General features: G+C 48.6%; 2 protein-coding genes across 11 annotated transcripts in view; one reads left to right on the top strand and one right to left on the bottom strand.

Annotated features, from left to right (window-relative positions):
• ubr5 (ubiquitin protein ligase E3 component n-recognin 5) overlaps positions 1-22,139 on the top strand; it is a 37,036-nt gene extending 14,897 nt beyond the window's left edge. For 3 of the 7 annotated variants that reach the window (XM_077012479.1, XM_077012473.1, XM_077012472.1), the window contains 38 exons: positions 326-536; positions 1,013-1,139; positions 2,299-2,450; positions 2,550-2,645; positions 3,040-3,163; positions 4,203-4,300; positions 4,604-4,758; positions 5,080-5,171; positions 6,349-6,495; positions 8,691-8,809; positions 8,905-9,031; positions 9,280-9,409; positions 9,617-9,777; positions 10,163-10,402; positions 10,572-10,695; positions 10,858-11,050; positions 11,215-11,346; positions 11,575-11,832; positions 12,369-12,637; positions 13,688-13,899; positions 14,249-14,482; positions 14,591-14,664; positions 15,396-15,568; positions 15,654-15,788; positions 16,130-16,347; positions 16,521-16,641; positions 16,762-17,107; positions 18,502-18,589; positions 18,890-19,034; positions 19,142-19,272; positions 19,411-19,471; positions 19,775-19,953; positions 20,118-20,202; positions 20,308-20,463; positions 20,593-20,706; positions 20,865-21,009; positions 21,123-21,208; positions 21,356-22,139. In XM_077012479.1, the coding sequence (XP_076868594.1) occupies positions 326-536; positions 1,013-1,139; positions 2,299-2,450; positions 2,550-2,645; positions 3,040-3,163; positions 4,203-4,300; positions 4,604-4,758; positions 5,080-5,171; positions 6,349-6,495; positions 8,691-8,809; positions 8,905-9,031; positions 9,280-9,409; positions 9,617-9,777; positions 10,163-10,402; positions 10,572-10,695; positions 10,858-11,050; positions 11,215-11,346; positions 11,575-11,832; positions 12,369-12,637; positions 13,688-13,899; positions 14,249-14,482; positions 14,591-14,664; positions 15,396-15,568; positions 15,654-15,788; positions 16,130-16,347; positions 16,521-16,641; positions 16,762-17,107; positions 18,502-18,589; positions 18,890-19,034; positions 19,142-19,272; positions 19,411-19,471; positions 19,775-19,953; positions 20,118-20,202; positions 20,308-20,463; positions 20,593-20,706; positions 20,865-21,009; positions 21,123-21,208; positions 21,356-21,568 (5,871 nt within the window). In that variant the 3' untranslated portion in view covers positions 21,569-22,139. The remainder of the gene's footprint in view (positions 1-325; positions 537-1,012; positions 1,140-2,298; positions 2,451-2,549; positions 2,646-3,039; positions 3,164-4,202; positions 4,301-4,603; positions 4,759-5,079; positions 5,172-6,348; positions 6,496-8,690; positions 8,810-8,904; positions 9,032-9,279; positions 9,410-9,616; positions 9,778-10,162; positions 10,403-10,571; positions 10,696-10,857; positions 11,051-11,214; positions 11,347-11,574; positions 11,833-12,368; positions 12,638-13,687; positions 13,900-14,248; positions 14,483-14,590; positions 14,665-15,395; positions 15,569-15,653; positions 15,789-16,129; positions 16,348-16,520; positions 16,642-16,761; positions 17,108-18,501; positions 18,590-18,889; positions 19,035-19,141; positions 19,273-19,410; positions 19,472-19,774; positions 19,954-20,117; positions 20,203-20,307; positions 20,464-20,592; positions 20,707-20,864; positions 21,010-21,122; positions 21,209-21,355) is intronic. The other 4 variants (XM_077012474.1, XM_077012475.1, XM_077012478.1 and 1 more) reach the window with 4 other exon arrangements.
• An 872-nt stretch (positions 22,140-23,011) lies between these two features.
• Positions 23,012-27,630, bottom strand: srsf10a (serine and arginine rich splicing factor 10a). Of its 4 annotated transcripts, none has more exons than XM_077012481.1 (6): positions 27,504-27,630; positions 26,207-26,311; positions 25,170-25,273; positions 24,697-24,868; positions 24,249-24,299; positions 23,012-24,044 (listed from the first exon to the last, which is right to left on the bottom strand). In XM_077012481.1, the coding sequence occupies exons 1-6, from the start codon at positions 27,566-27,568 to the stop codon at positions 23,735-23,737; spliced, it is 807 nt and encodes a 268-aa protein (XP_076868596.1). In that variant the 5' UTR covers positions 27,569-27,630; the 3' UTR covers positions 23,012-23,734. The 4 variants fall into 4 exon arrangements, with proteins under 4 accessions (XP_076868596.1, XP_076868597.1, XP_076868599.1 ...); XM_077012482.1 differs by having other exon boundaries at positions 23,012-24,038; XM_077012484.1 differs by lacking the exon at positions 26,207-26,311 and having other exon boundaries at positions 25,170-26,036; positions 27,504-27,624.
• Positions 27,631-27,835: the final 205 nt, after the last annotated feature.

Below are 27,835 nucleotides of genomic sequence, written 5' to 3'. Positions count from 1 at the left end.
GTGTGTGTGAATGGAAAGAACCACAGTAATTCAGTTTTCGCTTTAGAATCAGCATGCTTAATGGCTTGTGTTAGAATGTGAGTGAATTGGTTATATAGTTATTCAGCTGAACTATTGCATCATGCCAATGTTTGAGAAGTATGTTAAAGATGGAGGTATCCAGTGTTTAAAACGAGTCCACCAGTCTGACTAAACCCCCAGGGAGACTCCCGCTTGCGCCCAAGTTCACGGCCCCTGCAGGATCATCTCACGGGGCAAGACGAGCGCGTCTGAACGTCCGTGCGTGGTGTGTGTGTGTGTGTGTGTGTGTGTGTGTGTGTTTCAGAAGCAGACGCTGATGCAGCACGTCCTGCGCTGTGATTACGAGGCCTGCCGGCAGTACCTGGTGGGCCTGGAGCAGGCGCTCCTGCTGGAGCAGAACTCCCACGCGCTGGACGCCCTGCTGGGCCACCGCTGCGACGGCAACCGCAACCTGCTCCACGCCTGCGTCTCCGTCTGTTTCCCCGTCAGCAACAAGGAGACCAAGGAGGAGGAAGGTAGGCGCCCCGTGCTCCCGCCGCCGGAGACCAGAGCGAGAGCCCAACTCCTCCGCTTTATTGTCTGTTTCTTTAATACGCGTTTTGCAAGTCAGTATGTTTTGCCCGAGCTTGGTGGTGATGAGTTGCTTTACTAAATCCTGATTATTAAAGTGTTCTATTTCTTTGTTAAAGCAAATGAATGCTTTAACATTTTTTTCCTTATGAATGTGAAACACCACTGTTAATTCAGTTTCACCCAGAAGTCTATAATGCTAAATGAGACTCTAGTAGTGAGCAGTAACCTCACGTAATACTTCACGTTGCTGTCTGTCTGCTGTAAGCCTTAGTCAGTGCAGTGCTGTCTGTCTGCTGTAAGCCTTAGTCAGTGCTGTCTGTCTGCTGTAAGCCTTAGTCAGTGCAGTGCTGTCTGTGTCTGCTATCATCTGCAACTTCTCAGCTTTCTGCCACTGCAGCTGTTGTGTGGTGTGTTACAGAGGCTGAGCGTTCTGAGAGGAACACGTTTGCCGAGCGGCTGTCTGCCGTGGAAGCCATCGCCAACGCTATATCTGTGGTGTCCAGCAACAGCTCGGGAAACAGGACTGGATCGTCCAGCAGTCGCGGGTAACGACACCCTTCAAAACACGGACGTCCCTCCAATTTGAAGAGTCGTCGGTTTGGCCCTAATTTCTGTAATTTTTCATCACCTTGTTCATATATCTTACAGGAGTTCAGGATGAGCCATCAAAAGCTAGTGTAGGCTTAGTCACTAACAAACCCAGTCTCAAAATGGTGCGGTCATGCCACCTTTTGCCAAAAGTCAACTGCATAGTGCCATTATTGTGACATGGAAGGATCTAGAAGCTCAGTGATGAAGCGGTAGATTGTGCCTATCACTCACTGCAGACTTCCAGACGGCCCCAGCAGCATGAGTAGGATCGCTCAGCATCGGGAACTTGGTCATATGGCTTCAGTGTCTTGAGAGGCTGCACTAGAGCCGTAAGATCGCTGGGTTGAATGCCGGCAGACGTCTGGACTGGTGAAGCCTGGGGGGGAAACGGAAATCTGTTCTCTGGAGTGACGAGAGATGCTTCGCGCTCTGGCAGTCCAATATGGAAGTCTGTGGTTGGTGGATGTTGTGAGAACGGAGGCGGGACTATATGCTGGAATGCATGGTGCGTTCTGGGGTTTTTTCAGGGTCTGAGATCCGGCCTTAGTCCCAGCGAGAGTGTTGATGCTACAGCATACAGAGCCATTTTAGGAAATAGTTTGCGTCTTTGTGGCACCCGTCTGGGGGAAGGCACTCTCCTGATCCAGCACGACTGTGTCCCTGTGCACACAGTTGTCGTCCGTGAGGATATGGTTTGATGAGTGTGGTGTGAAGGCACTCCTGTGGCCTGCACAAAGACCCCGACTTCAATCCCTATAAAGCTCTTTGAGATGACCTGGAACATTGATTGCGAGCCAGGCCTTCTTGTCCAGCATCACTGACTGACCTTACAAATACTCTTTTCATCAAAAGGGCACAAGTTCCCTCACACACTTCAAAATACTGTGCAAAGCCTTCCCAGTAGAGTAGAGGTTGTTGTATGATGACTGAGCTTGGCCATGAGTCACCTTCCAGCTAAAAGCTCTGCCCAGCCCACATAATGTCCCAGATCTGAGCCAGTCTCTGATTATTCAGTCTCAGAGTCCTTAGTCATTGTGTTTCTGCCCCTGCACGCTAATGCTTTAGCTTAGCTTGACTTCTTCTTGACTCCTGTGTTTGATCCCCTCTGTGTAGACTCCGCCTCCGGGAAATGATGAGGCGCTCGCTCCGAGCTGCAGGTCTGGGCCGCCACGAGTCCGGTCCGTCCTCCAGCGACCATCAGGACCCGGTTTCCCCGCCCATCGCCCCTCCCAGCTGGGTGCCTGACCCCCCACCCATGGACCCTGGTAGGTGCAGCACGTGTGGTGATGGGTGGGTCCTAACACAGTCGGCAGTCTGCATGCCCGGGTCTAGCCCCTAACCTACAAAACGGTCTCCTCTGCTAGATGGTGACATTGATTTCATCTTGGCCCCCGCAGTCGGTTCACTTACCACAGCCTCTTCTGGGCCGAGCCAAGGACCCAGCACTTCCACAATACCGGGTGAGGGAGGCCGTTCACCTCTTTATTTCTGTCTGGTTTTAGTACACGTTCTTGCACGAGTATCGATCAGCGTGGTTCACTCACTTTCCTGGTTAGCCCACTGCACTGTTCTTCTCCCCTGCCCTACCCAGTCCATCTCAAGTCCCCGGCTAATCACCGAACCTTTTAAGAGCAGTGCCAACTTTGTAGTCCGCCAGGTCCAGTTGTGTAGTGCAGCTACACACTTTTGCAAGGCATTCTATTCGCGTCTGATAAATGCCACAAATTTAAAGATGACAACTTGGATCTTCTGGGGTGTAAGAGGACTTTTGATAGTGTATGTGGACACACTCCTGGTTTGTCTGACTTTGGTTGGTTGTGGTTTAATGCGTCGGCGTCCGTTTGTGTCCCGCAGGTCCGTCGTCGGAGCCGTCCGTGGTGGAGAGTAAAGACCGCAAGGCTAACGCTCACCTCATCCTCAAACTGATGTGTGACAGCGTGGTGCTCAGACCTCACCTCCGGGAACTCCTCTCCGCAAAGTACGTTGGTTTACAGTAGCTTATTGGTGCTTACAGGTTCCAGAGAGGTGAAGGCCCCAAGCTTCTAGAATAGTCTGCTCCGTGGGACCTGATGGACTTCAGTGCTGGTTTGGGTCTTGTTTACATGGAGGGAACTGCCTGAAATGGTTAATGGTGTGTAAGAGCAGATGCTTACGGCCTGTGGTATCACCCAGCTGTATTCCGATCTTCGTTTTGTTCCGTGTATGCATGTTTCCCCTTGGCCAAATCCTGCAAGACTATGGAATCGCCTGCCACAACTATGCAGACGGTTTCATTTGGTGTGGGAGCCAGAGAAATCTATCCCATCCTCTCTCTGTCAGTGCCTTGAGCATAATACAAAATCAGTGTGCAAAAATGTCCTGCAGCTGAATAAAGATAAAACAGATTATTTAATAGGTAAGAGGTGTAGACTTGCTGTGTGTCTCTCCTCTAGAGCCCTCAAATCAAAACAAATCACAACCCATGTGTACTAATCGACTCTTATTTAGGTTCTAGAAGTCATGTCAGCAGTGACCAAGTCAGCTTTTTGTCAACTTGTAACCATAAACCAGATTATTGTTAAAACGTTGAGAAGTTCCTCCAAGTATTTAAGTTTAGCAGTCTCCTTCTTAAAAACCAAACAAGTTGCTGAATCAGAATGCAGCTCCTAGTCAGCAGCATGGAATACATGATGCTAATTCACCACTACTGTGTTTCAGAACTGATCTGAAGGTAAATGAATCCCCATAATAAGAGTCCGTGTATGTTTGACTCTAGCAGGATGCTTAGTTCACTAGGAGTTCAGTTATTCACACTTCAAGTCATCACTGAGTATGGAGAAGCTGCATTTAGCTTCTCGGCAGCTCATAGATGGAATCACCTAACTCAGAACCACAGACATCAGTGGACATTAAATCGAGATTAAATCTTTGATGTAGTTTTAGCCCTCGCTAGAGTATTGTGCTGCCATGTTGTCAAGTTGATAAATTTTTATGCCTTTTTTAATAATTCTATATTTGTGTGTGCGTTGTTGTGGCAGGGATGCGCGTGGCATGACCCCGTTCATGTTGGCTGTGAGCGGGAGGGCGTATCCGGCTGCAATCACCGTGTTGGAGGCAGCCCAGAGAATAGCCAAGGGTGAGTCCACACTACCACCGCGGCTAGCCTTCGCACCGTACCACTGCGGTTAGCCTTCGCACCGTACCGCTGATGCTAACCCTTTACACAGCTGCTTTAGAACACTGAAGATATTCCTGCCTGGATTCATGGGAAGACTAATTTGTGCTAATTTGAATATTGGTGGAAAAAGGTTTTAGTTGGTTTCTGGTATTTGCTCATATCTTCAGACACGTGCAGATTCTATTTTGATCTGTTCTGTATAGCTTTGTTTCTCAGTGGATGTGTGAATGTGTGGTTTTTGGCTGCACTTTGTGGGTGCAGGTGAGCCCGGCATTGGGGAAAAGGATGACGTGAACTCCGTGTTTATGGAGATGATCTGTCCACCGGGCACGAACCCTGACGACTCGCCCCTCTATGTGCTCTGCTGCAACGACACCTGCAGCTTCACCTGGACAGGGGCGGAGCATATCAACCAGGTGAACATGCCCAAGCAGGACGGACCCACCCATCCTCCCTGATGGACATGCCCATCCTCCCTGCCATCTTCAACTATGCACTGTTTGGAAACAGAATCTTAAAACTCCACAGGGCAGTGCTAGTGATCCCTCTGTATTGAGGGTGGCATTTTTGAGTATAGAGTTTATATTTAGTGTATGTGTGTGTGTGTGTGTGTGTGACACACATCTCTGAGTGCAGAAATATGGATACAATGTAGCATTTCACTGAATGTTAAAACCTCACTCGGATAGATTACAACTGATATCTTGTGTGTGCATGCATATGCATGTTGTGTGTAGGACATCTTTGAGTGCCGGACGTGTGGTCTGCTGGAGTCTCTGTGTTGCTGTACGGAGTGTGCCCGGGTCTGCCACAAAGGCCACGACTGCAAGTGAGTGGAGCCCTCCTGCTAGCCAGAACCGAACCCGGGCTGCATCACACCGCATGCCTTCTCAGCCTCACATCTCTCATCTCAGCCATGTAGTCGAGAGCTGAACAAGAGCTTTGACCTGCCTTCCAGACGTCTGGTTAAATGGGCCACCTGTCTTCTTTGTTTGCTTGTTTTTTCCTGGGTGGTCATATTTTGTGAAATCTAGAAAAATAAATCAACCACGTGTAGCAACACTGAGTTAAAGTACACAGACGTGTAGAAATGCACTGGGTACTGACTTTAATGCAAATATATTAGTGGCGGGCGATATAAAAATTATCGCCGTTAATCTATACTTAAAGTTGGGTTGGGAACTGGGTCAAAATGGTTAAGCAAACTGTGATGACTTTCAACTTGATAGTTTAGCTTGGCTGTATTCCTAACCAAATTGCACAGTAGGGGCGAGAACAAGTTTTCAAACCTGTGAATTACAAATCGTTCGTGTGTTTACATGGATGCAGCCACGAAGTCGCCAGGTTTGCTTCATGGAAAATTCATTTTTAGGAACGTAAAGTCTTACCGGAGCGGAGCTCGGAGCGGTCGTTTTCTGCATGGTCCTAGCGCTAGATTCGTCGCTATTTAAATATTTCTTTTTAACCGTTAAAACTGCAGAGGACCAAAACCGGCTTTTGAAAAAGTCCCCCCCAAATTACGTCCGTGAGGTTAAATGTACTAAATATTGGCTTACATTTCAAATATCATGTTTAGCTGAATAAACATGTTATCAACCCCTTTTAATGTACAGTATGTAGGCTTACAAATTCATTTTTAACTGAATAAACCGTTGAACACGAGTAGCCTACATTTTATTGAGCATGTTTTTTTTTTTTCTTCAAGTATCAAAGTAGAACAGCTTTCTCAAGAAGTCATTTTGGAAACAGGAGATGAGTCCCTGGTCTAATGCGCCCTCTGTATTGAACCCTATCTCAAAAACTGACTTTTAGTCATTACTTGGGTAGCACGCATATGAGCCATTTTAATATAGATTAATCTAGATTAATTTCAAGATTTCAGTGAGATTAATCTAGATTAAAAAAATTAATCTATGCCCACCCCTAAAATATATGTAAGGATGTATTCAGGTGTATTGCTGTATTAACATTTTGAAGCCCGCGTTAACAGTCTTGTCTGTGTTCAGGCTGAAGAGGACGTCTCCCACTGCGTACTGTGACTGCTGGGAGAAGTGCAAGTGTAAAACCCTGATCGCAGGCCAGAAGGCAGCACGTCTCGACCTGCTCTACAGGCTCCTGACCACCACAAACCTCGTCACCAACCCCAACAGCAGGTACCACAGCCGGTCATGACCCCCTGTGGGAGCTCTCGTCACCCCCGTTAGAGAAGGGATGTCAAACTCAATTGCACCGGGGGCCAAAACTCAAAGCACACTTTAGAATCACTTTCTCAGCTGCGACTGTACAGGCCGACAGGGGACCTGCTGTGTGGTCTGTGACTCACAATCACCCGGGAATCTGGAGGCGGAGATTGTCGTTGCAAGGGAACTGCGCATGCTCAGTAATTCGTTCAGTGATTCGTTCACTGTACTGAGGGCTCTTGTTCATTCTCTGATTCGTTCATGAACTGAGGGCTCTCGTTCACTCTCTGATTCGTTCACTGAACTGAGTGCTCTCGTTCATTCTCTGATTCGCTCACTGAACGTACTGTCACTCAGAGAACTGTTGCTAAGGACATGATTCACGTTTGCACTGCCACTCACTCGCATTTTCTTTTTGATTTGATTTAAGTTGATATTTTCTTCTGAATGTACAGTTTTTATCTTAATGTTGCTCTTAATTTAATATTTATTTTGCACTCAGTTGTAGGTTAGTTCATACTTATTTTTTGTATCATGTTAGTGATCCTGCGCCAGTTCGTGCTTCAGCTTTTGTGAATTCACTCTTTCACGGGTTTTTTATAAGATATTAATGGGAAAAATTATTCGCGGGTCATCACATTTTCGCCGGTTGTCTGCAGAATTCGATCGGCGGAAAAAAAATTATTTAATGTTTTTTACATGACAATCCCAAAATTGATAAAAATATAAGTATTAATTCTAACAATTAACAAGGAATGTTATAAATAATAGTGCGAATTACAGTAAATAATGCATATTTACTCTCGGAAACGAGAACCAGCATCACTTGCCTGAGATGCTACTCGCCTACATGAGATTGTAAACAACACGACTGGTTGCTCGCTGCACAAGCACACATGCACAGAACAGTAGAGGGTTTTCCATCCACCGAGTTTTTGCGCATTTTGAAAATGCGCATGCAAAAAGCTGGATGGAAAAAGTCCAAAATTCGAAAAAAGCCCCAAATATCGCAAAAAGATGTAAGTGACGTACAAGTGCTTCCACCTTGTATAGGTGTATGAACCCGGCAAACATGACTTTGTTCATTGCGCTAAAGCGCGGCACGCGTGAAGGTTACAAACTTCGAGAGGTGCACGACTTCGCAAAGCGACAGATGCCACCGCGATTACGTCAAGCACTGCCAAGCACTGAACGATTCAGTGAACGAATCTTTTGAACGAATCTTTTTAGTGAACTGTTCTGTTTTGCCCATCATTAGTCTGCATTCAGGTTTTTCTTCCTGGAGGTTTTTCCTCCAGCCACATTAGCAAATAAGACACACGGGTTTACCAGAAATGTCAAGTAATATACTGCAACGAAGGGAAACGACTCGTTTTAAACGTTTATTGAACTCACCACAACATCGGCTCTTTTAAACAGAACAACACTATCAGGAAAAAGGGAAACCTGCTTTACAGTGAAAACACACAGACCCCTTAAACCCAGCCAGCAATCATCATAACGGTGACCCGGGAGCATTCTGGGCAACATGATTGCTCCGCCCCCTATTTACCAACTGTAGCGCTATGAACACGACGCCACAATATACGCAGCCTCCCATTGGATTTCAAAAGCTCTGTTTTCAGAGTCAGTTTCTTTTCACCATTGTTAAGGGGCTTTGACGTCAGATTGTAACAGACGTTTGACTTGATTGATGCGGAAATGTTCCCAGTATCATGAATGTATCATTCGGCAAAGCAGCTGTTGTTGCTGGGCCATAATAACAATAATAGATCAATGTAAAATTATCTTGCAGGCCAGATATAATTGTATAATTGTATATCCTGCGGGCCTTGAGTTTGACACCTATGCTTTAGAGGAGTAGTTTGTCCGTCAACATGGCTGTGATTTAAAGACCCCTCATGTGAGAGGGGTCTTTAGCTACCAAGTTTTCAGTAATGGGCCTGGTGCTTTGGACTGGAAAATGTATATACCATTCAACAAAATGTATATACCATTCTTTAACTGGTCACAGTGTATTGACAATCAAAGTTTTTATTTATATTTATTTTTTTTACCACCGAAATGATGAGCGCCCTCAGGCGGCAACGTCAAGTTTAATGAACGGTTATTATGCTGCTCATTTCGCTGTCTTAGGTTTCCCTCTCTCCCTGTGTGTGTTTCTGCAGGGGTGAGCACATCCTGCTCTTCCTGGTGCAGACTGTGGCCAGGCAGAGCGTGGAGCACTGTCAATATCGGCCGCCCCGCATCCGAGAGGACAGGAATCGCAAGGCTGCCAGCGCAGAAGGTGCAGGCCCAGGACACACCCCCCTCATGCCCAAGACACACCCCCATCTCAGAGTTGTGTTGTGTAATCCTCCCTCCCTGTTCCCCCCCCCCCAGACTCAGACATGCCGGATCATGACCTGGAGCCTCCGCGCTTTGCCCAGCTTGCTCTGGAGCGGGTGCTGCAGGACTGGAACGCTCTCAAGTGCATGATCATGTTCGGCTCGCAGGACAACAAAGACCCGTGAGGGGCCCTTCCAAACACCACACACACACACACACACACACACTTACTGTAGTCTGCCCCATAGCTGGCTTGATCACGGTCACTAAATGAGAATTAGAGACCACACAGATTCACCTCACGGACTTGGATCTTTGTTGCAGAATACTGACATGATAAACCGAGTAGTGAAAGCACAAGGATGAAGTATCTCTGTGCTCATGTAACTGTCCTTCTGAGGTCCACTGTGTGTGTGATGTGTTTGTCAGTCTGAGCGCGAGCAGTCGTGTTGCACATCTCCTGCCGGAGGAGCAGATGTACCTGAACCAGCAGAGCGGCACCATCCGTCTGGACTGCTTCACCCACTGCCTCATCGTCAAGTGCGCTCCAGACATCACCGTGAGTCCTGCACCAGCGGCGTACAAACGGGGTCTCCCGCCGCTCAGCACAGGGGCTCACGCGGCCGCTCGCGTTAGGGCCCCTCCCCCGCTGTCACCTGCATATTTTAAAAGCGTTTCTAAAACGGAATTATTCAACCAGTGTGTTCTGCGTGTGTGCGCGTTGTAAGCGCGTCGAGTCTCACTGCTGTTGTGATGTTGTACACAGTTCATCGACACCCTGCTGGGAACTCTGGTGAAGGAGCTGCAGAACAAATACACGCCGGGCAGGCGCGAGGAGGCCGTCTGCGTCACGCGCCGCTTCCTGCGATCCGTGGCCAGGGTCTTCGTCATCCTCAGCGTGGAAATGGCCTCGTCCAAGAAGAAAAAGTACGAGTCGCCAAGCTCTCCGCGTCCTGGACGCTGGTGTGCTTCTGTCTTGCTGAAATGGCCCAGAAGAGAACAGACAGTGCTGTAGTTCTGAGCCAGCGAGACCAGTCAAAAGATAATTGCTTGCATGTGGAGACATTTTTAGATACCCTCCCCTCCCCCCCCTCCTCTCACTCAAGTGCACTTTCTTCCCTTTGAGGACAGATCTCATTTGGCTTCTCTAAATTTAACTTTGGTAAACGTGTCGATCAAACTGTCGTTTCGGTAACCGCACAGCCTTGCTAACACTTTGTTGCTTCCTGTTTCTGTGTCAATAACACCACCCCTGCTCTCCGTTTCTCCCCCCCACCCCACCCTCTTCTGCCCCCTGGTGGTGCTGCTGCAGTAACTTCATCCCTCAGCCCATCGGGAAGTGCAGGCGAGTCTTCCAGGCGCTGCTGCCCTACGCCGTAGAGGAGTTGTGCAACGTGGCCGAGTCCCTCATCGTGCCCGTGCGAATGGGCATCGCGCGGCCCACCGCCCCCTTCACGCTGGCCAGCACCAGCATCGACGCCGTGCAGGGCAGCGAGGAGCTCTTCTCCGTTGAGCCGCTGCCCCCGCGGCCCTCGCCCGACCAGTCCAGCAAGTGAGTTGCCCCGCTGGCTGGAGCCGTGAGCCCACGAGTGCTGTTCGGGGGGGGGGTGGATGTTTTAATAGGCTGAGCTGCTCAATGTGCAGCTCGTCAGTTGTTACTGCGCATGGGACCTGGTCATGCCGTGTGTGTGTGTGACTCCCGGGCTGTTTGTGTCCACCAGTTCTGGTCAGTCCGCCTCCTCCTACATCATCCGGAACCCCCAGCCGCGGCGTAGCAGCCAATCACAGGCGGCCCGCGGTCGCGATGAGGAGCAGGATGACATTGTGTCCGCCGACGTTGAGGAGGTTAGGGAACCCGCCACTGCAGGGTTTTCCTAAGCTGATCCTGAACTATAACAATAAATGACTAGCATGATAATTATATACCTATAAGACAAATCTGCATTTAACATGAAGTGTTGAGTTTTTGAGTGAGCGTGACCGCTCCTGATTCTGGGGGGTCTACAGGTGGAGGTGGTGGAGGGGGTAGCTGGTGAGGAGGATCACCATGACGACCAGGAGGAGCAGGGGGAGGAGACTGCAGAAGCAGAGGGTCAGCACGACGAACACGACGAGGACGGTAAAGTCTCCGCAGTCCTAAACCTTAGAGGGAACACTTTACCCAACCTTGCTAACACAACCTGCAGCCAAGACACACCTGGTTAGCATGCTTCCATTAGCATAATGCTAACTCACCACCTTGTACATTTGTTTGGAGTTGGCTTGCATTATACACAGTGTGTATACACACACACACCCACACACACACACACACACACACACGTGTGCGTTTAAAGTGAAGTTGATGCCAGCATCTCGTCTTAGGAAGCGACATGGAACTTGACCTGTTGGCTGCCGCAGAGACGGAGAGTGACAGTGAAAGTAACCACAGCAACCAGGACAACGCAAGCGGGCGCCGTAGCGTTGTCACGGCAGCGACGGCCGGATCCGAAGCAGGTGCCAGAATTTCACTTTGTGTCCGTGACGATGCTGTTTGTGTTTCAACACTTTACAATTGCGATAAGTATACAATATTTACACAAGAGCGATAATCAAATCAAATATATTTGTATAGCGCTTTTCACAACATATGTTGTCACAAAGCGCAAGATCTTCAAGATGATCTCTCTTGCGCTGGTGGTGGTTCTGATCCGGTTCCTAACCCTTCCCCCTCTCCCGCCCAAGGCGCCAGCAGCGTGCCCGCCTTCTTCTCCGAGGACGACTCCCAGTCCAACGACTCCAGCGACTCTGACAGCAGCAGCAGTCAGAGCGACGACGCCGACCAGGAGACGTACCTGCTGGACGAGCCCCTGGAGCGGACCACGGGCTCCGCCCACGCCAACAGCGCCGCCCAGGCCCCCCGCTCCATGCAGTGGGCGGTGCGCACCACGCCCAACCAGCGCTCGTCCGGCGGGGCCCCCACCAGCTCCTCCACCCCCGCGGGTACGCAACTCACACCCCACACTGGGTCGCTCGCCTCACACCCCACACTGGGTCGCTCGCCTCACACCCCACACTGGGTCGCTCGCCTCACACCCCACACTGGGTCGCTCGCTTCTGGACTCCAGTGGACACTTGACCAAACGAGACACACACACACACACACACACATCATGGCTACCAGAGTTTGTGTGTGTGTGTGTGTGTGTGTGTGTGTGTGTGTGTGTGTGTGTGTGTGTGTGTGTGTGATGTGTAATTCTTACTTTGGTGCAGTCACATATTTGCAGTCTGCTTTGTTGTCATACTAGTGTTGTTATTTTTAATGCCACAGTCATTTTGGAAAAGCTGAATCCATATTGATATTATATAAACTTTACCATGTGTAAGGATTAACTCATTACAAAATAATGCAGCCTAACAATAAATAATGAATTTCTATTCATTTTAATTAGCTGCTTACATGGTTCAGCTGAAACATAACTCGTGCGCTAGTTTTCCGCGGTCTTGTCTGATCCGTAACGTGTCTCTGCCCTCCCCAGCGAGCTCCACGGGCCTGATCTACATCGACCCGTCCAACCTGAGGAGGAGCAGCGCCATCAGCACCAGCGCGGCCGCGGCGGCCGCCGCCCTAGAGGCCAGCAACTCCAGCAGCTACCTGACGTCGGCCAGCAGCCTGGCGCGCGCCTACAGCATCGTCATCCGCCAGATCTCCGACCTCATGGGCCTCATCCCCAAGTACAACCACCTGGTGTACTCGCAGTACCCCGCCGCCGTCAAGCTCACCTACCAGGACGCCGTCAACCTGCAGGTGGGGCTCCGGCGCTGGGCGGGGCCTGTGTGTAGGGCGCTGTTATTGGATAATGAGGCTTGACTCTGAATACAGTGGGAGCCAATAGCAACCTGGTGTGAAAAAGCATGAACCCTAAACTAGGGATGCACCGAAATGAAAATTCTTAGCCGAAACCGAAAACCGAAAATTAGGAAACCAAGGCCGAAAACCGAAACACCGAAATACATTATGCCAATTATTAGTAACATTGGATTTATGGCTAACCTCACTAAAATCAAGGCATTGCTATTCAAAGAATAAATCAACTACAAAATTTGATTTGAAAATATTTATTTAGCACTGACATTACAGTAATGCATATTATAAAATAAAATTAGTGGTGGGCCGATAACGACGATAACGCTGACAACGGCCGACCACTAATTAAATTTAACTCGCTTGCAGACCGTTTTTATCTGAGAGGATAAATATTTGTATTTTATACGAGTTAAATTTAATTATAACTGACTGGCCTGAAAGATAAATATAAATTCTCTCATAAAAACGTGACGTGAGTTGCAACAACATTAAACAGCTCAGGTAAACACGCTTCTGAGAAATGTCGTCTGTTCGGCAAAACATAACGGGGCTCAATGTTCTCTATTAGCCTACGAAATCCCTACGACAGAGAACGGCTGATCGTCTAAACGAGTTCCATAATTTTTGGTGTAATGTCCTTTGCCTTGGCGCCATCACTGGAAAACTTTTTTGCTAGCTTTATCCAAATAAGCGCGTGCAGGTGGCGATTTTTGCTTGCGTCATCACAGCACATTGTTTCGGCCGTGTTGTTTCGGTGATGAAAGTATTTCGGCCGAAAACCGAAAATGCAAATTTAAGCCATTTCGGCCGAAAATTTTCGGTGGCCGAATTTTCGGTGCATCCCTACCCTAAACCTAAAAGTTTGGAAGGCCAATTGTAGCGCGATGCTGACGTTTAATAATTTAGAGCGTTCTGAATTAACAAGGAGTGATAATTTGTGATCACGCATCGTAAACTGTGTGCCCTCTATACATGGGTTTTTCCCTGTAGAACTTTGTGGAGGAGAAACTGGTACCGACCTGGAACTGGATGGTGTCCATCATGGACTCCACGGAGGCCCAGCTGCGCTACGGCTCGGCTCTGTCCTCAGCGGGCGACCCGGGCCATCCCAGCCACCCGCTGCACGCCTCCCAGCATGCCGGACGGCGGGAGCGCATGACTGCACGGGAGGAGGCCAGCCTCCGCACCCTCGAGGGCCGCAGGTCAGACGCTTGCGAGCGGATGCAGTACATGGTTTATCCAGCAAGGGGCAGTAAAGTGCCCCTGTGCAAAACTGGTCCCATTTTACAAACTACAGTGAGCTAATACTTGAATATTTATAGGCCAGAAAATGAATGCTTGTCACTCATCCTGCAGAGCTTTTAAAAAATGCTCAGAGCGTTGAACCATCTGCTGTACAAATACATAAACCATTTCTTCTCATTTCTCTTCATAACTCATTTATAGGTGTAAAATAGTTTATTGCTACTGTGAGAGATCCGTACCTATTCTATGTGTATTGTCCTGGTCCTGGTGGAGGGGTTAACCGTTGTGTAACTGTTGCGTCTGTAGGCGTGCGGCTACGCTGCTGACCGCTCGCCACGGCATGATGTCGGCACGCGGGGACTTCCTGAACTACGCCCTGTCGCTGATGCGTTCCCATAACGACGAGCACTCTGACGTGCTGCCCGTGCTGGACGTCTGCTCCCTCAAGCACGTGGCCTACGTCTTCCAGGCCCTCATCTACTGGATCAAAGCCATGAACCTGCAGACCACGCTGGACACGGCGCAAATAGACAGGAAGAGGTCAGCTGACCTGATTGGGCTCTCCGCCCCAGAGAGGACTGTGATTTTGTGGCACGTTTCATGACCCGGAGCAGTTTGTGCTTTTAACTCATTTTTGTTTTGTTGTAGAAACCGTGAGCTGCTGGAACTCGGCCTGGATAATGAAGACTCTGAGCATGAGAATGACGAGGACACCAATCAGAGTGCGTACACACCAGTGCTGTTCACCACACCCCTCACATCGTTCTGATGGCCCTGATGCACATACGCTAGCTTTGAACACACAGCAACGCAGGCGTGATGGACGGTTTTGTGCTACTGCTGTACATCATTTTGGGACAGTTAGGGCATACTCACACTAGGCACGGTTTGCTGGTTCCGTGCTGGGGCCCGGTTATCCCCCCTCCCCACTCCCCCTCTGGCCTGCACTCACACTGCCTTTATCAAGCCGGCCCGAGCATGCTTACATCATCACAACGTGACTTTATTTGGAAAAAAAGCGCACTCGCACAACACTATGGAGCTCATGATTCTCTTTTTATTGTATTTTTGGAGTCGGTTTGGGAGTGCAGAAACACGGTGCAAGCACAGATTTATCGATAATTTAACACAACGATTGTCTGCTAATCGCTTTGCCGCTATGACTGTTTAACGTGAGCGTCGCATCACTGACGTCATGTTTGAGTTCCAGCGAAATGAACCAATCACACGAGGCACCAAGCGGGCCCGGGCACAGATAGCGCTCACACTAGAAGCGAACCGTGCCCGAGTCCACGCGAATCGTGCCCTGGCCCACCTCTTCAAGCGGGCCCGAGCACGGTTAACTGATCCGGGCCCGGATCACAGAGCCTAGTGTGTGTTCAGGTGGTAGTGCAGCCGTGGAGTGCTCTGGGCAGCTGTTGAGCACATTCTGATGATGCGCCCACTCTTTTAGGCTCCACCCTTCAGGATAAGGAGGAGGAGCCTGTCCCCGCGGAAACGGGTCAGCACCACCCGTTCTTCCGACGCTCCGACTCCATGACCTTCCTCGGCTGCATTCCTCCTAATCCCTTTGAAGTCCCGGTGGCGGAGGCCATCCCGCTGGCCGACCAGCCGCACCTGCTCCAGGTGAGACCACGCCCGCCCCGCCCAGCTCCACCCGTTACTTGAAAGTACAGAACAATTTTTGCAATTGCTGGTTTTGTGGTGGCAGCCCAACGCGAGGAAGGAGGACCTGTTTGGGCGGCCCAGCCAGGGTCTCTACTCCTCCTCCTACATGGCGAGCAAAGGCCTGTCGGACCTGACGGTGGACATGAACTGCTTACAGGTGAAAACACTCACGCACGCGGTGAGAGAGCTGCACATATGCAGACTTCAACTTTTCCCCATAATTAACAGCCTAGAAAACTAGATAAGCCTACCAAGATGCATCCAGTTTATACAGTTTTGTAAATTTGGTAGTTGGCTAACTGTACTTATTACAAAAAGTGTAATTTAATTTCATATATATGTCATGATATTTTGTCAGATTTAATGATAAAATTGGAGGTTTTTGTATTTAATGTTTTTGATTTTTCAGTGGAATTGTTTCCTTTTTTAATGTACTTTGTGAATTGGCTTTTCACAGTAATAAATAAAGGGAGTTATATCAAAAACAAACAAAATAATGTTGTATAATCCCCATCCCAGATTCTGCCCACAAAGATGTCGTATTCTGCCAATATGAAGAATGTTATGAGTATGGAGTCCCGCCAGAGAGGCGTGGAAGAGCAGCCAATTGCAGCGCAGGACATGGACACCTCCAAGCCTGGCCCCTCCCCCCACGACCTGGCCGCCCAATTAAAGAGCAGCCTCCTTGCAGAGATTGGACTGACTGAGAGTGACGGCCCACCCCTCCCCACCTTTATGTAAGAACGAACATTGAAGTTGACATGTTAAAGGTCGGGGCGTGATAGTGGAGGATAGTGAAGGTCCAGTCGTGCGTAATCCGTAAATAACGTTCTCTTTGTTTACTGTTTGTCACGTTGTGTCGTCCTGCTGAGGCTTGTTGTGATGTTGAAGCGGTTTGTGTCCCGCGCAGCCCCCACTGCAGCTTCATGGGGATGGTGATCTCTCACGACATGCTGCTGGGACGCTGGCGCCTCTCGCTTGAGCTCTTCGGCCGCGTCTTCATGGAGGATGTGGGGGCGGAGCCTGGCTCGGTGAGTTAACCGCGCTCCGACCGAAGTAATAAACGAAGTAGGGCGTTCGGATGGTCGCCATGTACGAACGCCGCTCCCCGACTCCTCACGCTCCGCCCTCTACCGGCTCCGTTCCCGCAGATTCTGACGGAGCTAGGCGGCTTCGAGGTGAAGGAGTCCAAGTTCCGGCGCGAGATGGAGAAGCTTCGCAACCTGCAGTCGCGGGACCTGGCGCTGGAGGTGGACCGCGAGCGCGAGCAGCTCATCCAGCAGACCATGCGGCAGCTGAACACCCACTTCGGCCGGCGCTGCACCGCCACGCCCATGGCCGTGCACCGCGTGAAGGTGACCTTCAAGGACGAGCCGGGCGAGGGCAGCGGCGTGGCGCGCAGCTTCTACACGGCCATCGCACAGGCCTTCCTCTCCAACGACAAGCTGCCCAACCTGGACTGCGTGCAGAGCGTCAGCAAGGGAATGCAGGCCAGCAGTGAGTGAGAGTTTGAATCCTCCGACACGCGGGTGACCTCCAAAGACGAGCTATGGTCTTAAGCAGGGGTGGGCAATACATTTTTACAAGGGGCCACATGAGAAACCTGAATTGTGTCAGAGGGCCACCCAAACGATAACTTGCGTGAGGGTCCGAGCGCTGAAAATGACGTCATCGCGGTAGCTCCGCTCACTTCACGCAAACTTCCACGAACGGTGGAGGTGTTTATACTTGCCGCGTCACATTCTGTGCAGTGTTCTCCGAAACGATATGTTAGTATAAAGAAACACCCCTCAAAAACAGGGGAAGGAACATTTACCTGACCAATTTTAATGTTGCTTTTTGTTTCAAATTTGAAAAGTGCTGAAATTTAGTCTTAAGTACTTGAAAATGTTTGAAATTGTAACTACTTCGTTTCACAACAAATAACCATCTGAATGAACAGTTTTCTTGTATTACGTTGTAATTCCAGGACGAAAAATGAGAGAACGTGAAGACGTTAAGATTGGGTGTTTTGAAAATAAACAACCATTAAATAATGTGATAAAGTGAATTATTTCGCATAATTTCGAATATATGTATAAGTATTTAACTTAATTAAGTTTAACGTGCTGGGAAATATTGAAATGGACCTTGAAAGTGACAAATGCTTTAATTCCTCCTTGTAAAGGTGTATGAACCCTGCAAACATGACTTTGTTCATCACGAAGTTACAAAATTCGAGAGGTACATGACCTTGCGAATCGACAGCGTGCAAGGCTGTCGCACAAACCTAGCACTTCTACGGCACTTTCAATGTCCATTTCATATTTCCCAGCTGACTCAGGTTCTCTCTAAGCTCTGTTTCAGGAACGGAAAACCCTGAGTTTTCGTTAACTCTTAGTTTACTTACCCGGTTTCGTCACTGAATCAGCTGACTGGACAGGGGGGTATTCCAGAAAGCGATTTGTTGTGAATCAAAATACAGTTAAAATTTCAAGCATTTTCAAGTACTTTAGCCTAAATTCCAGCACTTTTCAAACCTGGAACACAATGCACAATAAAAATTTGTCACGTAAATATTTCGCGTGAGGTGTGCGGAGTCGCGCGCTACGCTCACTCGCGAAAGCCTTTAACTTGTCACTGATCACCTACAGTGTTTCTCGCACAGCTCACACACACACACACACACACACGTCCGTCCACACGGAATGAACACAAACGTAGCGCTTTCAAAATAAAAGAGCCACAGTTGTATTGCACGCACGACATAAGATATTTGTTTCATTTATGATTGGCCTCTCGGCCCGTTGTGCGTCCCTGTCCGGCCCGCGGGCCGTAGTTTGCCCAGGTCTGGTCTTAAGGCTGTGTGTGTGTGTGTGTGTGTGTGTGTGTGTGTGTGCGTGTGCGTGCAGACCTGATGCAGCGTCTGAGGAACAGAGACCGGGAGCGGGAACGGAGGAGTGGGGGGCTCCGGGCAGGATCTCGACGGGACCGGGACAGGTGAGTCTGAACGGGACCTTGTACACTCGTAAACCAAGGGTGCTCAGGTCTGGACCTGGTGACTTACCAGCTTTCAGTTCAAACACTAGCATAAAGTCCTATGAAATGCCACCCCCAACTTATGGTGAACTATCCAGACTCCTGAAAGGTTCTAGTGGAAATATGAAGATGATCGTGAGAGGGTGGGCCGTGTGTTCAGTATTTCTCCATCTGTCAAGTAGCAGCCTGTAGAACAGATGACTACATCTGTGTCCTTTCCTCTCTGCCTGTCTCTGCATGCTTGGCTGCTTGCGGCCACAGGGACTCCAGGAGGCAGCTGTCCATCGACACCAGGCCGTTCAGGCCCGCCTCCGAGGGGAACCCCAGCGACGAGCTGGAGCCGCTGCCCGCTCACAGGCAGGCGTTGGGGGAGCGTCTCTACCCCCGCGTTCACGCCATGCAGCCGGTAAGAGCGCCTGCCCGGAGGCCCGGCGGGACGTGGGCGTGAGGAAGGCGTGCTCGGTGACGCGGGTCACGTGACTGACGCGGGCTGTCGTGTGCTCCGCTCCGCAGGCGTTTGCCAGCAAGATCACCGGCATGCTGCTGGAACTCTCCCCCGCCCAGCTGCTGCTGCTCCTGGCCAGCGAGGATTCCCTCAGAGCCCGCGTGGAGGAGGCCATGGAGCTCCTCATCACACACGGAAGGTACCGCACACGCGCAGGCACACGCATGCAGAGAGACTCGTGTCACGTGTGTGTGTGTGTGTGTGTGTGTGTGTGTGTGTGTGTGTGTGTGTGTGTGTGTGTGTGTACACACTGAATTTGGTTCTCTCTTTTTCTTAGGGAAAATGGTGCTGACAGCATTCTGGACCTCGGTCTCCTTGACACTCCAGAGAAAGCACAGGTACAGTAGCCAGACGGCTTCTGAGACGCATGCAGACGCATCCACTCCCTTTCATTCAGCGTGCGACACTCACATTTTGTGATACTGCTATAAGTGTAATGGGGTGACATTGTTGTGACGAGTCTTTCCAGTAAGAAATGATGCTGTGCGATTGTAATAAGCTGAGGTGGCTTGAGTAGTGTAGAGGAAAGTCCCCAGAATAAACTAGTGGAGGATTACTGTCTGCCTTTCCTCCTATCTTTTGTATTTGTGTGCTTAACACTATAGTAAAGTCTAGGATTCTGCATGTGTGTGTCCGTGTAGCAGGAGAATAGGAAGAGGCATGGCTCCACCCGCAGTGTGGTGGACATGGAGCTGGACGACACCGATGATGGCGACGATAACGCCCCCCTCTTCTACCAGCCTGGCAAGAGGGGCTTCTACTCCCCACGGCCCGGCAAGAACACGGAGGCTCGACTCAACTGCTTCCGCAACGTGGGCAGGTACGCGTGGGCCCACTGGTACACCCGCTGGCTGGCGGTGGCTTTTCTGTACTGTATTCCAGGACCACATTTGGAATCTGATATCCAGAAACGGATTGTTTGCAGCCTTTAGAAAAATAATTTTAAAAGTACATTTTTACTAAGCTGCTCCTCCTCCTTTCTAGGATACTTGGGCTTTGTCTTCTGCAGAATGAACTTTGCCCCATCACCCTGAACAGGCACGTCATCAAGGTGTTGCTAGGTAGAAAAGTAGGTATCTTGCATGATATCTCTCTCTCTGCTGTTGGTGTGTGGGGGTGTGTGTGGGGGTGTGCGCGTGCGCTAGCTATCCTGACATGAGTTTATGTGTTGCAGGTGAACTGGCATGACTTTGCCTTCTTCGACCCGGTGATGTACGAGAGCTTGCGCCAGCTGATTCGCCACTCACAGACGAGCGAGGCAGAGGCTGTGTTTGCGGCCATGGATCTGGCCTTCGCCATCGACCTCTGCAAAGAGGAAGGATCTGGACAGGTAATGTCGACTCCCGGGACCTCCGGGCCTGAAATCATCATCACCAGCAAGCGCTGGTTTAAATCAGCCGGGTGCAGCTTTAAATGTCATGCGATTGGCGTGTGGAGTGATGTGTTTAAATCTTGTCAGGTGGAGCTCTTGGCCGGCGGGGTCAACATGCCCGTGACTCCTCAGAACGTGTACGAGTACGTGCGCAAGTACGCCGAGCACAGGATGCTGGTGGTGGCGGAGCAACCCCTGCACGTACGTGGCCCCATGGGTCGTCGCTTCAGACACGTTTTGACCGTTTAATCCCGTAGTACCTCCTGTAAATGTGTAAGCTTATCGGTGGCCAGCTGCTCCGGCTGTCTGGTGCGTTGACCTTCGACCTGGCGGCGCTAGTGACACGTTCTGCTCCGCAGGCCATGAGGAAGGGGCTCCTGGACGTGCTTCCCAAAAACGCGCTGGAGGACCTGACTGCGGAGGACTTCAGGTTGCTGGTCAACGGCTGCGGGGAGGTCAACGTGCACATGCTCATCAGCTTCACCTCCTTCAACGATGAGTCTGGTAAGAGCGTCTGGAGATCGGAGACCGGAGGCCAAGTCGCTCCGATTCTGGCTGGATGTTTGGTTGTCCGTCTGTTTTGGGGGTGTTGACACTTCTGTTGGTCTCAACCGCAGGGGAGAATGCGGAGAAGCTGCTGCAGTTCAAGCGCTGGTTTTGGTCCATCGTGGAGAAGATGAGCATGACTGAGAGACAGGACCTGGTAGGTCCACCATGACTCCTTCTTGTTACGACATTCATTCAGAGTCAGAGTCTTAGTCTTTCTGGGTGCATATTTAGCTTGTTTTGTGATTAATCACAGAGTTTTGCTCCAGCCCCGTCGTAACCAGTTCTTGTGGTTCTCCTGCAGGTGTACTTCTGGACCTCCAGTCCGTCTCTCCCCGCCAGTGAGGAAGGCTTCCAGCCCATGCCCTCCATCACCATCCGACCGCCCGACGACCAGCACCTGCCCACGGCCAACACCTGCATCTCCCGCCTCTACGTGCCCCTCTACTCCTCCAAACAGATCCTCAAACAAAAACTTTTACTAGCCATCAAGACCAAGAATTTCGGTTTTGTGTAGAGGGTGACGAAAACGTTTACTTGTGTAATATTACTAGTTCCATTTTTTTTGTAGATTCTTTTTTTTGTCTACAATTTTATGAAATTTAAAAGAAAAGTGCTGTCATGATTGGCGGTAGTTTTTTTTTCTTTTTTTTTTCCTTTTTGTTTTCTTTTTTGCACACTCCCTCCCACCCACCGGTCTTTTTGTTTTTATTTTTTTGGGGGTCTGTGTTGTGAACGCAGACATAGTTTCTTCTTCTTTGAGTTTTAGTTGCGTGAGTACGTGTACATTCCTGCATTGGCTTTGTGAAGCCCGCTGCCCTCGCCACCATCGGCTTGAACCGGAACTTCCCAGGAAACTTTGGTCTGACAGCAAACTGTCTGCCAAACCCCAGCCAAAGATGACAGCAGATGTATTTAAAGAAAATGAAAGGTTTCACTGTGATTATGAATTTTGTTCCCCCCACCACCCCCCATTTGCCCTGAACATAAAGGTCATGACTGAGAGTTCACTGATGCCTTTGTGGAAAGTCATTTTTTCTTGTATAGGGGGAGTTAGGGAATTTCAAAATAAACTTGGATGCAAACCATTTGTTTTTCCATTTGCTGGTCTAATTGTGTTGGTCAGATGTTTTACATCCATGTTAATGTCTGAAATATTTGACCATTTGGAATATATTCAAGTGTCTCCATCCAGCTGCATGGTGCTTCTCCAGCACCCACCGTCTCGCTGTTGCTTATTCTGAGCAGCAGACTCCAGTTCCTCTTACCCACCTTCCCTCAGGGCTTTAGCTAACGTGTTGATGAATGCCATGTTGTCAGCCTGGATGACCCAATCAGTCCTCTTACTGCGACACAGGGTTAATTTCTCAGATATGTAAGCATGGTTGACCCAGGCTGTCCGTGTGGTTTAACATTTTACAATAACTGTACTGATCAGCCCTCTGTGCATGAAAGCTGCTAATCTTTTAAACTTCACTCTCAGCCCAGTGGCCTCTAGTCAACCTTGTATCCATAATATCACCCTTCATTTTAGGACAATGACAGAAACGCAGCACATGTTTTAGTGATGGCTACTAGCACATTAAGATAGCTTAGGGTTTTTTTTCCCTTTTATTTAATGTTTCTATAGCTATACAGCATGAGCCTGGAATGTTGCATTTAACATCATGATGTTCAAATACCTCCTTTGTACATTTAAATTAAATTTAAATGAAGGTACTAAACATGATGGTAATGGATAAAGCACACTCAAGCAATTCAATCACCCCAATCGCAGTTCTGCAGTTTCAGTGTGCCGTTATGATGGCCTTCATACTGCTAATAGGATTTAAACTGACAGATGTAACATTGAGCGTGTGATAATGCTCTTGGTAAAATGGCCCAGAACACTCATTCAGATGCCTGACTGCCCCATTTTCCCACTGCATAGGAAGACCACAGCATTAATGTAAGACACTGGTAAGAAGCAATCAGAAAATACACTTTACTACCATTTTCCGTCTCTGCAGTCACTCTGCAAGTAAACACTGCTTAAAGTATATATAAACAGTTTAAGGAACTCCAATTAAAACAAAATATCTTGTGGGAGACAAACAAGCTGGCAACATTTTTGCAATCACATTTTGAGATTGAACTATGAATGGCATGGCATACCTAAATCCCAGATAAAAGAAATTCTACCACACAAAACGGTTCACGCCAGACAAATTCTGTACAATCAAAACTTTAGTACAGCAAATGACAAAATAGTAATACAAAATACTGCGCTCACCCATTGCTAATACAAAATGTAAAACAGCCTAATTTAACAAAATTCTAACTTTTATTGTTCAAAAAGAAAAACTTCAGGAAACACATTTTGCTTTAATCATTTCAGTTACCCAACAGCTTTTGTTCTATACCATGACTTACCACAGATAAAGAGAAAAACACTAAACTGATTAATAACAGCAGGTCAGCCATCAACTACATCTGGCATCTACTGCCCACCCTGAATAGGAGAGAGGACCAATCACAACAGACCCAACATTTTACAACAGAATGTGAGCAAAAAAAAAAAAAAAACCCAACTAGGAACTAAGAAGTGGCCAGAGAGCTGTATAAGACAGAGTCGAAGAGCCATAGGGTGAAGCATCTTCTTAAATCTCCCAGAAACAATCTGTTGACAGGGGCGTGGCCTCTTCTAGTGGCCGCCAGATTTGCGTCCAGCCCAGGACCGGGAGCGGGACCGGGAGCGTGAGCGGGACACCGAGTGTGAGCCAGAGCGAGAGGGCGATCTAGCGCGCACCGCCTCCTCCTCGTCCTCCTCCTCCTCCCCCCGTGCGCTGGTGGAAGGGGGCAGGTCCTCCACGGGGGGGCGGGGGGAGCGAGACTGCGAGCGTCTGCCGCCTTTCACCTTGAACCTGGAGTCGGGGGAGGGAGAGCGGGAACCCGAGCGGCTGCGGGACGCTCCGGCCCGGTGCACACGGCCGTGTTCACGGGGGTTCCTGTACCTGCGGAGCATGAAGCCATCGGTGTCTACAGCCTGGTATCCCAATGCAGGACAGAAACACTCAATTACTCCAGCTAGTCAAGCCTAGAATGTCCTGACGGTCATGCAATGGACAGTAACTCCACACCACTATTGACTACATGCAAGTGCCCTGAAGGGTCTGGGTGTTTCGAGAACCGAACTCAGGCGCATAGTTTAACCTCACCTGTCATTCTCACGGCTTCTGCTGCGTCTGTGTCTGCCGTAAGAGCGAGAACTGGTCACATGAAAACAACCAAAGAAACTGTTACACATTATGACAACACTACAGGACATGATCTGAGGCCTGCAGGACAGCGAACGCTTGTGTGAATACAACTTAGCAGGAGTCCTACATCCGGCTGCTCTCATTACAGACTGTAGTTAGAAAGCGTTGAACCACGTGTGTGACAGCAGGGAAAAGCAAATCTGGGGTGAGTTTCCCAAAACGTTCTTAGTGCCAAGTACTTCGTAAACTCGTTCTTACGTACGAGGTTTAGAAGTACTTAGCGCTAAGAACGTTTTTGGAAACTCACCCCAGATCTTTGTAACGGGCGATGTGAGCAGTCAGAACTACTTCTGGTCATCTTGAACCCGTGGTTCTGACGGAGCCGTGGAGGGAAACGCTCACTCACTCTCTGGGGCTGTCCGAACGACGGGGCCTGCGCTCGTAGGACGGGCTACGGGAGCGGCGGCGGTCGTAGCTGCGGCTCCGTGATCGTCGGTAGCGGCCGTCGCGCTCGTACTCATCGTACCTGGAGAAGCTGCGAGGGGAGCGTCTCTCTTTGGACCTCATCTGACTGGGGGCTGGAGGGGAGGGGCCAGGGTGAGACCACAGGAACGCCAGTTGCTCTGTGCCACACGCATATGCCTCTGGAAATACTACAAACCCCAGCAAACCTGACAACTGGGCCAGTGCGTCATGTGTTGTACTTTTACCAAACATCCCTAAGATAACTTAATATCACGATGTTGGCAGTTATGTTGCTTTTAGTGCTGCAAAAATGTACCTGGTGCTTATAACTAAACCAGCTCACCCAGGGTGCCAAAGCCATGTGCAGGAAGTGTTTGGGAAAGAATCTCCTAGAAGATAAAAAGAAGGCCTTACTCTTCCTGTCTCCTTGCGCAAACTGGATCTCGATCTGCCGCCCACAGACCCATTTGCGGTCCAGGTTGTGGAGGGCGTCCTCGGCGTCCCGGACGTCCTCGAACATGCTACCGCTGTTAAGGTTTTGCATTTGAAACACACGGAGAAACAACAAGGAACGCTCATCTCCTAAAGGACAGGCTCAGCAAGTCAGAACCCAGTGGTCCTCAAAAAAGCGATCTGCTTTATTTTGAGTAATGAAAGGTGTTATTGAGAAGGAGAAGGGAGTTTTTCTGGAGTAATTAAGATAAGGGGAAGTATAACTGTTGGATCAAACTGCACTTGTCTTCATTGCTTAATTGGTGGCATTTATGCAAGGGAAATACTTGAATTAAATTCAAATGAATTACGTCAAATGAATTGCGTATTTACAGAACTAAGAATTTAATAACTAAGGTGCTTCATTGACATACAAGAAATCTGAACTTGTAACATAAAAACAGGGAGAACGCACATACTTCCAGCACATGTAGGATACGAAAATTTATAATCGTTACCTTTAACATGCTTGACCTTTGACCTTGAGCTTGACCTTTATTCTCTTTAACCGCTTCCCAGAAGGACTTGGGGAGAGGGGAGATTTCCTGCTTGTCTTTGCCCCATTATCTCTTTTCTCTTTTGCTTTCTCTGTCTGGACTGGACTCCCAACTCTTTTTCTCCTCTTTGAATCTTCAAGCTTTAACTTTCTCTTTATTGCCATCTCTGCCCCTGTACTTCCCGACGCCTGAATCCTTACGGGCTCTTTGGCTTCAACCTACTCTACTTCGGCCTTTACTCTTAAATATTCTCTGTAGGGAAGGTCTCCAGAACTGTATGTCTTTACATTTTCTGAGACAACAGAAGAAATAGCAGTTAGGAGACAATGCCCAAAATACAATCAAATTATATTTCACAATGTCACGTTCCGCCCGTTTGCTGAAGTTGTGCACAACCTTTCCTTAAAAAAACAAAAACCTTACATCATGACCATCATCTTAACAATTGCGTACAAAGGATATTGAATGTATGCAAATCCTCTTGGCCGACGAGAATAGAAGTCAACAGGAACGTAGACATCTACAATAGGCCCGTAACGACCAAACTCACGACGCAAATCCTCTGGCCTAAAGCACCATGAAATGACAGTTTACTCATTTGTCTGATGGAAAGTCTCCTCGCCCCCGTTACCTGTTACTTCTGTAGGACTTTACCTTGGCTTAAAGTAAACAGACCACACTCCCAATACCATCTGAATTAGACTGGATGCTTTTCATCTTTTACAAAATAAGTCCTTAGTTTGCACACATAGTCAGGCAAGAAGAATACATTTAATTTAGCTCCATGCATTTTTTTACGCAGTTGAGAGGTTCTTGTTAACATTCATTGGCTAAAGGGAAAAAGTTTTTGTACAGAATGCAGTGTTTCCACAAGGCACTGCTTGTACCCTTAAATTCCACCTTCAGACACGAAACTGCAGTAACGTTAATCTATCAAATTGTCTAAACATTTAAAAACCCAGTTGTTCTGCAGCAAAGAAACTCCTTTCGTGAACCTTGCCATTCACGTACACTGTAGTTTAAATATTAGTTAAGACCTCTGGGACAGTAGTAAACCATTATATTACGAAAAATAATCAAAAGGTCAGTGTTAACATCAAAAAGACACATAACAGCATTCAGAAATAACCATCTGGTCGTCCTTACAGGAACACTGGCCAGCTGGGCCTCACCATGATTGTGAAACTAAAAGTAGCTGTTCTTAGCTAAACTACACACACGCCATGCGGCCTTGCTCCATCCTGGCGATCCCTCCTGGGTAAATTTGTTAAACCTAGAAATATTAGGATTAATTTTGGTCCCCCGTGCTATGTATTTTGCAACGTAATTTATTTTTTCAGCCAACTGAATCAAACGTTGTAGCTAACCACCGTTAGCTAAACTAGCCAATATGGCGTCCTGGCCGACGCGCGTCTTTACCTTATTTGGTCAAACCTTCTGGACGCGTCGAATATGAACATAAAAACTAGCCTAGCTAATGTAATAGTGGAGGTAGACAGTAAAGTTTATTAGTTGCACAGGATCTAGAAGAGCTGATAATGTTTCACGTGTAGCCAGGAGATCCAGTTTTGGCGGTCTAGGTAAAGACCTTTTATATCGCGATGCTACAAACGCTGCCAGTGCGAGTGAATAGCTGGCTAGGCTAAGGTGCTAGCGTTAGCTACATTGTAGCCTGGTAAAGAAACGAAAAGGGAAAAAAGGGCTAAGAATGTAGAATATATATCGGATAAACTAACGTGATTCACTCGTGCAAACATACCTGCTTTCATCGGATATATTCCTGATGAAGAGAGATGTGTTTGGAGGCCTCAGGTATCGTGCCATGTCACATCCACGTTAGGCTACTGTTTGATCCTCTAGGCCAGTGTCCTTATGTGGAGTCTGCGCCAGTGTATGGAAGACCAAAAGGGCCAAAAGGTCTATGTGCAAAAATTTGTTTTACCCGCCTGAAAGTTAGTTTGTATAGCAATTTGTTCCTTTTTTTGGTAACTAAAATTTTGTTAATATATTTCAAGGCACCCAAATGTTTAGGATTCTAACTACCATCATGTTGCCTTGCATACTTTGATTTGTTGTGGTAGTTTATGTCAG

The sequence above is a fragment of the Brachyhypopomus gauderio genome, chromosome 7, assembly GCF_052324685.1.
Source record: "Brachyhypopomus gauderio isolate BG-103 chromosome 7, BGAUD_0.2, whole genome shotgun sequence".
NCBI lineage: Eukaryota > Metazoa > Chordata > Actinopteri > Gymnotiformes > Hypopomidae > Brachyhypopomus > Brachyhypopomus gauderio.
This window is presented reverse-complemented; position numbering and strand designations above follow the sequence as displayed.